The 8,069-nt window shown below is 48.7% G+C and overlaps 1 protein-coding gene across 2 annotated transcripts; it reads left to right on the top strand.

Moving 5' to 3' along the window:
- Nucleotides 1-369: 369 nt before the first annotated feature.
- Nucleotides 370-8,069, top strand: LOC142940745 (deoxyribonuclease-1-like). 2 transcript variants are annotated; one of them, XM_076083096.1, is made up of 8 exons: nucleotides 370-530; nucleotides 1,011-1,099; nucleotides 1,261-1,347; nucleotides 3,185-3,294; nucleotides 6,880-6,992; nucleotides 7,101-7,252; nucleotides 7,367-7,460; nucleotides 7,881-8,069. In XM_076083096.1, exons 1-8 carry the CDS (start codon nucleotides 393-395, stop codon nucleotides 7,926-7,928), a joined length of 831 nt encoding a protein of 276 aa, XP_075939211.1. In that variant the 5' UTR covers nucleotides 370-392; the 3' UTR covers nucleotides 7,929-8,069. The 2 variants fall into 2 exon arrangements, with proteins under 2 accessions (XP_075939211.1, XP_075939212.1); XM_076083097.1 differs by lacking the exon at nucleotides 1,261-1,347 and having other exon boundaries at nucleotides 373-530.

Raw genomic sequence — 8,069 nt, 5'->3', positions numbered from 1 at the left:
GTCTCTTGTCTTGTGCTTGGACTCCCTGTTGTGTTATGATAACGATTCCTATTTGTGTTTAATAAACACCTGCTTCACGCTACTCTGCCTGGTTTGCGTTTGAGTTCTCTACCACACCCTGTGACACAGGATGCTTCTGCAAAAAGCAGCACATGAAACGCCGGGTTGCCGACTCGCTTTGAGATAAACTGCCAGGAATAGAGATCCTGCTGCGTGTGTCCAGGGGTGCAGGTGTTGGTGCGTCTCTGACTCCCACAGCAGGGCAGAGAGTCTTTCAGGCTCCTCTAGCATGCAGAATAACTATTACATGCTAACTGTCCATGTGTCATGAAATCAAGATTTAGGATGATGTATTTTAAATATATACACTAATGTGACCTCTTTGGCTCAGGATGCGTTGGGTGTGTGTGTTGGGCCTCTTGTTGGTCCTACTGCATCTGTCTACCTCCCTGCTGCTGGGAGCCTTCAACATCCAGACATTTGGAGACAAGAAATCCAAAGACGTGACTCTCATGAATTACATCAGCGAGGTCTGAAAATGTTTTTTTGTTTTTTGCATCCAATATTCCTTTTTTCTAAGACTGTATCTCATCGATATAAAGAGGATATATTTTGAACAGCGCTGAGTAACGTTAAAATACCACAAGGTTTACTGACTTTGGTCTTTGTTAGTATTTGATAACAGCAAAGATTAAATAAATGAAACAAGTTATATGGGGGCAAGTGATTAAAAAAAAAAAACATTAACGTTGAACCCTGTTATGACCAGTGAAGCTTTTAAGTGAGGAATTAGTGAAGTACCCCTTTATTACCTAGAACAATAACCATCACAGATTATTTAATTTGAGTGGAAAAGGAGATGTTATGTTGGTTCACCTCTTTTAGTTCTGTTTCTCTTTGTTTCAGGAGAACTCTACTTGAATGGAATGAAACTAAACAGACCACTAATATAATAAGACGGCACTGCCGCAAGAACTCTAATCAGATATGTGTTGTTTTCTGTTTCTCAGATTGTCTGTCGCTACGACATCATTCTGATCCAGGAGGTCAGAGACCCGGATCTGGAAGTGACCAAAAGACTCATGACGGCCGTCAAGAAGTTAGACTAACCACACACCTTATATAGTGCTTATATTACTACACACAGAATATAGTGACCTTCTGTAGAAGTTAAGTTGGACGGCTCATGAACTCACATTATGATTTGAGACAAACTAAATGATGCTCTACATCTGTGTGTGTTTGTGTGTGTTTACGCAGAGAGTGTCCTAAGTTGGTGTACAAGTACATCTACAGCGACCCTCTGGGTGCTGGTTCACACAAGGAGAGATATCTCTTCCTCTACAGGTAAACAGAGAGAGGCAAAAACAACCGATCCTCTGCAGGAATCCTCCGTTGAGACCCCACATCAGTGACCAGAAAACAAACTATTTCTCTTTTAAAGTTATACTTCAGATCTGCACAGTGTCTTTGTCCTTATTGTCAGCGATTAGTGCCAGAAAACTACTCATGTAAAAGTAGCCAACATTACAATTCAAATACTCAACTACAAGCATTCAACATCGAATACATAAGTATTATCAGAAAAACATAAAGTATCACAAGTATAACCACATAATGCAGCAGACTGAGCCCTGTCAGAGTAATAGATTACAATGCTAGATTATTATTGTTAGCTGGTCTTGGTGGAGCCAATTTGAACTAATTGATATACTGTTGGGCAGTTTAATCTGTACCAATGCGTCATGTTACAATGTATGTTACATGTTTTGTATGTGAAAGCACAATCTGAAAAGTAACCTTAAGTAAAGTAACTGAAGTAAACCTTCATTGTAAATATTTGCCTCTGAGATGTAGTGGGGCGGACGTATTTAGTAACAGGAAATGGAAACACTCAAGTACAAGTAACTCAAATTGTACATGTGTATAGCGTCCAAAACTTGCAGCAGAATGTAAACCTTAAGTTGACACGTGTTTCTGGTCCTATGCACATAGCTCACACACTGCTCGTAGGTGAAAGAAAAAAAAGGTTTTATTGATCCAATTTCCCTCGTACAAGTTGGTGAAACAACTTCCTTTCTTCCTAAAAGTATCGCTGTTTATCTCGACACACTCAAAGAGTCCACAGATTAATCCACAGATTGTTCCACAACATAATCCACATAACACGGTTACTCCCCACCACTGGTTGTTATGAAAGATGGTTCAGTACAGATATTAGCAGATCAGAGTTTAAGGTAAATATGGGTGATCATGTGTCACATGCTGCGCTAGAAAACTCTACACTTTTGACAGCTTTTCGTGCCATCAAATGCAATTTCTCAACAAAGGCACTTAAAGGGCCAGTGTGCAGGATTTAGGAGCATCTAGTGGTGAGGTTGCAGATTCAAACCAACTCAACGCCTCTTCGCTCATCCCTCCTTTTACAAGGATGTCGGAAAACTACAGGCGCCTTCAGGTAACACAAAAAGCCAGCGTTTGGTTTGTCCATTCTGGGCTACTGTAGAAACACGGAGGACTCCGTGAAGAAGACACACTCTCTATGTAGCTATGAAAGACTCATTCTAAGCTAACAGAAACGCAACGATTCGTAGTTTCAGGTGATGAAAACATGCAACAAACATCACTCTGCCAATAGATCCCCCAAAATCCTACACACTGTTCCTTTTTGAATGCAAATTGCTTGCAGATGTGTTGTGAAAAATGTAAATACATTTGAAATTACCATATTATATAGAGTGTCATATAAAAAAACAGGATAGCCTATACAGCATACTATCTACTATATAAATAGCCCACTTTAAAAACACCAAACACATCATGAAATCTAATTTCTGCAAAGAATACTGATGAATACAGAGTACGTTTTGGTCCAGCTGTATTTAGTAATACAGTCTTCCTTTGGTAATTATACGTAAATTTGTTCGGCAAAAACAGCAAACATGACACATCTGCACATTACCACATCCATTCACACATTCAGGACCGGTCAAGCTGCTCCCGAGTGGTCACAGGACCGATAAACGACGATGATAAACAACTTGTGAAAATGCTCCAGCAATGCTGTGAATAGCTGACTACAAGAAAGAGTTGATGAACTTTAACCGCTTTTTGAAGACTACTTCAAAAGCAATGTGTTTACAGGAAGTGAGAGATGTGGTTAAGGACTATCTTTCCTCTGCAGGGTGGGGATAGTGTCCGTGGGTAGATCCTACACCTACAAAGACCCTTCCGGTTTCTACACTCGCTTCAGCCGGCCGCCCTTCATCGCTGAGTTCTCCTCCACACAAACCGGTAGGCTCTGAAAGAGTGCGGCAAAGAACAGAGAGCGATAACTCTTCCTCACTGTAGGACGCCAGTGATGTAGATTGCCTCTCTCGTTAGGCGACCAACTGAGAACTAAACACCAGACGTGTGTGAGAGATTCTGAGGTCACGATCCGTTGGTCACCAAGGCCCCTTTAAAAAATGTTTTGTCTTCAGTAGAATTCTGACTGCCATACAGTATTTATGTCCGCCAAATAGGGCCGGCAACTCTGTGCTGCCACATTTAAAAGACAGTGAGCTCACTTTTTTCCATCCATCCATCCATTTTCCACCGCTTATCCGGGGTCGGGTCGCGGTGGCAGCAGGTCAAGCAGGCCGACCCAGACCTCCCTCTCACCGGCAACATGTTCCAGCTCATTCTGAGGATCCCGAGGCATTCCCAGGCCAGCTGGGAGATGTAATCTCTCCAGCGTGTTCTGGGTCTTCCCCGGGGTCTCTTCCCAGTTGGACGTGCCTGGAAAACCTCCAGTGGGAGGCGTCCAGGAGGCATCCTAATTAGATGCCCGAACCACCTCAGCTGACTCCTTTCGACGCGAAGGAGTAGCGGCTCGACTCCAAGCTCCCTCCTGATGACCGAGCTCCTTACCCTATCTCTAAGGCTGAGCCCGGCCACCCTACGGAGGAAGCTCATTTCGGCCGCTTGTAGCCGCGACCTTGTCCTTTCGGTCACGACCCAGAGTTCGTGACCATAGGTGAGGGTAGGAACGTAGACCGAGTGGTAAATTGAGAGCTTTGCCTTCTGGCTCAGCTCCCTCTTCACCAAGACGGTCCGGTGCAGCGCCTGCTTTACTGCTGCAGCTGCACCGATCCGTCTGTCGATCTCCCGCTCCATCTTACCCTCACTCGTGAACAAGACCCCGAGATACTTAAACTCCTTCGCTTGAGGTAGGCACTCCGTCCCCACCTGGAGGGAGCAATCCACCGGTTTCCGGCAGAGCACCATGGCCTCAGATTTGGAGGTGCTAACTCTCATCCCCGCCGCTTCACACTCGGCTGCAAACCGTCCCAGTGAATGCTGGAGGCTAACAGGACCACATCATCTGCAAATAGCAGAGAGGCGATCCCGAGACCCCCGAAACTGACGTTCTCCGGTCCTGTCCATGAAAATCACGATCAGGACCGGTGACAAAGGGCAGCCCTGGCGGAGGCCAACACCCACCGGGAACGTGTCTGACTTATTGCCGAGAATGCGGACACAGCTCCTACTGCAGTCGTACAGAGACCGGATCGCCCGTTGTAACGGGTCCGGCACCCCATACTCCCGCAGCACCCCCCACAAGACCCCCCGAGGGACCCGGTCAAAAGCCTTCTCCAAGTCCACAAAGCACATGTAGACTGGTTGGGCAAACTCCCAGAGCCCCTCCAGTAGTCTTGCGAGGGTAAAGAGCTGGTCCACTGTTCCACGGCCGGGACGGAATCCGCACTGCTCCTCTTGAATCTGAGGTTCGACAAGCGGTCGGAGCCTCCTTTCCAGCACCCTGGCATAAGCCTTCCCCGGGAGGCTGAGTAGTGTGATACCCCGGTAATTCGAGCACACTCTCCGGTCCCCCTTTTTGAAGATGGGAACCACCACCCCGGTCTGCCATTCCATGGGCACTGATCCCGACCCCCATGCGACATTGAAGAGGCGTGTCAGCCAGGACAGCCCAACTATGTCCAGCGCCTTCAGCATCTCAGGGCGGATCTCATCCACCCCCGGCGCCTTGCCACCACGGAGCTTTTTAACTACCTCAGCGACCTCTGCCAGGGATATGGGTGAGCCTCCCCCTAGGTCCTCAGGCGCTGCCTCCTCTGCAGAGGACATGTTGGTCGGGTTTAGGAGTTCCTCAAAGTGCTCTTTCCACCGCCCGACGATGTCCTCCGTCCGGGTTAGCAGTTCCCCCCCCCCTGCTGAGAACAGCCTGGGGTAAGCCCTGCTTTCCCTTCCTGAGCCGTCGGATGGTTTGCCAGAACCTCCTTGAGGCCAACCGAAAGTCCTTCTCCATGGCCTCCCCGAACTCCTCCCATGCCCGAGTTTTAGCATTCGCGACCACCGCAGCTGCAGCCCTTCTGGCCTGCCGATACCTGTCAGCTGCTTCAGGAGACCCCTGGGCCAACCAGGCCTTGAAGGTCTCCTTCTTCAGCTTGACGGCTTCCCTCACCTCCGGTGTCCACCACCGGGTTCTCGGGTTGCCGCCACGACAGGCACCGATGACCTTCCGGCCACAGCTCCTAGCGGCCGCATCCACAATAGAGGCTTTGAACATGGTCCACTCGGATTCCGTGTCCCCAACCTCCCTCGGGATGTGTGAGAAGTTCTTCCGGAGGTGGGAGTTAAAGACCTCCCGGACAGGTTCCTCCGCCAGACGTTCCCAGTTTACCCTCACTACACGTTTGGGTTTACCGGGTCTTTCCAACCGGTTCCCCTGCCATCTGATCCAACTCACCACCAGGTGGTGATCAGTTGACAGCTCTGCTCCTCTCTTCACCCGAGTGTCCAAGACATACGGCCGCAAATCAAATGATACGATTACAAAGTCGATCATTTATCTCCAGCCTAAGGTGTTCTGGTACCAGGTACACTTATGAGCCACCTTATGTTCGAACATAGTGTTCGTTATGGCCAAACCGTGGCAAGCACAGAAGTCCAATAACGAAACACCATTTGGGTTCAGATCGGGCAAGCCGTTCCTCCCAATCACCCCCCGCCAGGTTTCTCCGTCATTGCCAACGTGAGTGTTGAAGTCCCCCAGGAGAACTATGGAGTCGGTAGGCGGCGCCCTTTCCAGGACCCCTCCCACCGACTCCAAGAAGGCCGGATACTCTGAACTGCTGTTTGGTGCATAAGCACAAACCACAGTCAGAGCCTTGCTCCCCGCAACCCGTAGGCGCATGGAGGCGACCCTCTCGCTCTCCGGGGAGAACTCCAACACAGCGGCGCTCAGCCGGGGGCTCGTGAGTATCCCCACTCCCGCCCGGCGCCTCTCACCCTGGGCAACTCCGGAAAAGGACAAAGTCCAACCCCTCTCCAGGAGCTTGGTTCCAGAGCCAACGCTGTGTGTGGAGGTGAGTCCAACTATTTCTAGCTGGTATCGCTCCACCTCCTGCACCAGCTCCGGCTCTTTCCCCGCTAGCGAGGTGACGTTCCACGTCCCTAGAGCTAGTCTATGTCGCCGGCGATCGGCATGCCCGGGCCTCCCGCCCGACCTACCGCCCGGTCTGCATAGCACCCGACCCCGATGCGTGTCCCTGCGGGTGGTGGGTCCACAGGGTGGCTGCTCCATGGTGTTTATTCGGGCTGACCAGACGTGTGTGAGAGATTCTGAGGTCACGATCCGTTGGTCACCAAGGCCCCTTTAAAAAATGTTTTGTCTTCAGTAGAATTCTGACTGCCATACAGTATTTATGTCCGCCAAATAGGGCCGGCAACTCTGTGCTGCCACATTTAAAAGACAGTGAGCTCACTTTTTTGTATGAATCATGTCTGCCATATCCAAAACATCAACTTGTCTCTTGTCATCTCGCATTTCCCTCTTCGTTCACTCACTCCTTTCTCCTTCCTCTTGTTTTATAGCTGTGGGGAAGTTTGTTCTGATCCCCCAGCACACCTCTCCAGACAAGGCTGTGCTGCAAATCGATGCCCTCTATGACGTGGCGACTGATGTCAACACCCGCTTGAACACCAAAGTGAATGTTCTCCTCCAGAAAACACAATTCTTTTTTTTTAAAACTGGATGATTAATTTGTTAAAATATGAGATGGGGATGGTTGAAACTATGTATCCTCTCCCTGCAGAACATCGTGCTGCTGGGCGACTTCAACGCTGGCGGCACTTATGTAAAAGACTCCGACTGGAAGAAGATCCGCCTCTTCACGAACAAGAGTTTCCACTGGCTGATCACCAACGATCAGGAAACTGCAGTGAAAACCGGCTTCCCTTATGACAGGTGCACACACACACACACACACACACACACACACACACACACACACACACACACACACACACACACAATCAGGTGTACACACTCTAAATTCCACTCCTCTTCCTGTATCTGCAGGATTGTGGTCACTGATGACATGATGAAGCGAGTGGTGACTGGCAGTGCTAAGGTCTACAACTTCATGAAGGCCTTTGGTCTCACCGAGCAGCAGGTAAAAACAACTTTAGCTTTAACTCTCTGTGATAGAATTCACATCAGTCAATTTACAAAAAGACCGGGTCTATTAAGAGCAGTTTAACACTTTCATGTTTTCACCATAGAACTAAATGGAGTAGAACGGACATAGAACTAGGCTATGGCTCGGTGCTACAGCGGGTCGTCCTTCAATCAGAGGATGGCTCCTGAAAGCTGTGCCTTCAGTGTATGTGTGGGATGAATGTCAGTTAGTCCTGAATGCTTAGTCCTGATGGACAGGTGGCATTTTGCATGGCTCCCCCTGCCATCAGAGTGTGAAAGGGTGTGAATGGGTGAATGACATGTAGTGTTAAAGCAAGTACATTTAACATTCACATTCAAATCACTCTCTCTCTCTCTCTCTCTCTCTCTTTCTCTCTCTCTCTCTCTCTCTCAGGCATTGGCTGTCAGCGACCATTTCCCTGTGGAGGTGACGCTGAAGTAAAAGGGTACCTGAATCATGAGTGCCAAAACCGTTGCAGAGACCTCCACGGTGAATTGGGATAATGATGACTCAGTGGGGGAACCCGCTGCAACCATGCAGCATTGAATTGACTAGACCAAAATAAAGAAATTATTTCTGCTA

The sequence above is a fragment of the Anarhichas minor genome, unplaced genomic scaffold (genome assembly GCF_050575085.1).
Source record: "Anarhichas minor isolate MPS153535 unplaced genomic scaffold, ASM5057508v1 ptg000007l, whole genome shotgun sequence".
Lineage (NCBI taxonomy): Eukaryota > Metazoa > Chordata > Actinopteri > Perciformes > Anarhichadidae > Anarhichas > Anarhichas minor.
This window is presented reverse-complemented; position numbering and strand designations above follow the sequence as displayed.

Coding starts and splice junctions, on each gene's coding strand:
- LOC142940745 (XM_076083096.1), top strand. CDS start 393: ATGCGTTGGGTGTGTGTGTTGGGCCTCTTGTTGGTCCTACTGCATCTG. Junction 6,993..7,100: donor ACACCCGCTTGAACACCAAA/GTGAATGTTCTC, acceptor CTCTCCCTGCAG/AACATCGTGCTGCTGGGCGA. Junction 7,253..7,366: donor ACCGGCTTCCCTTATGACAG/GTGCACACACAC, acceptor CTGTATCTGCAG/GATTGTGGTCACTGATGACA.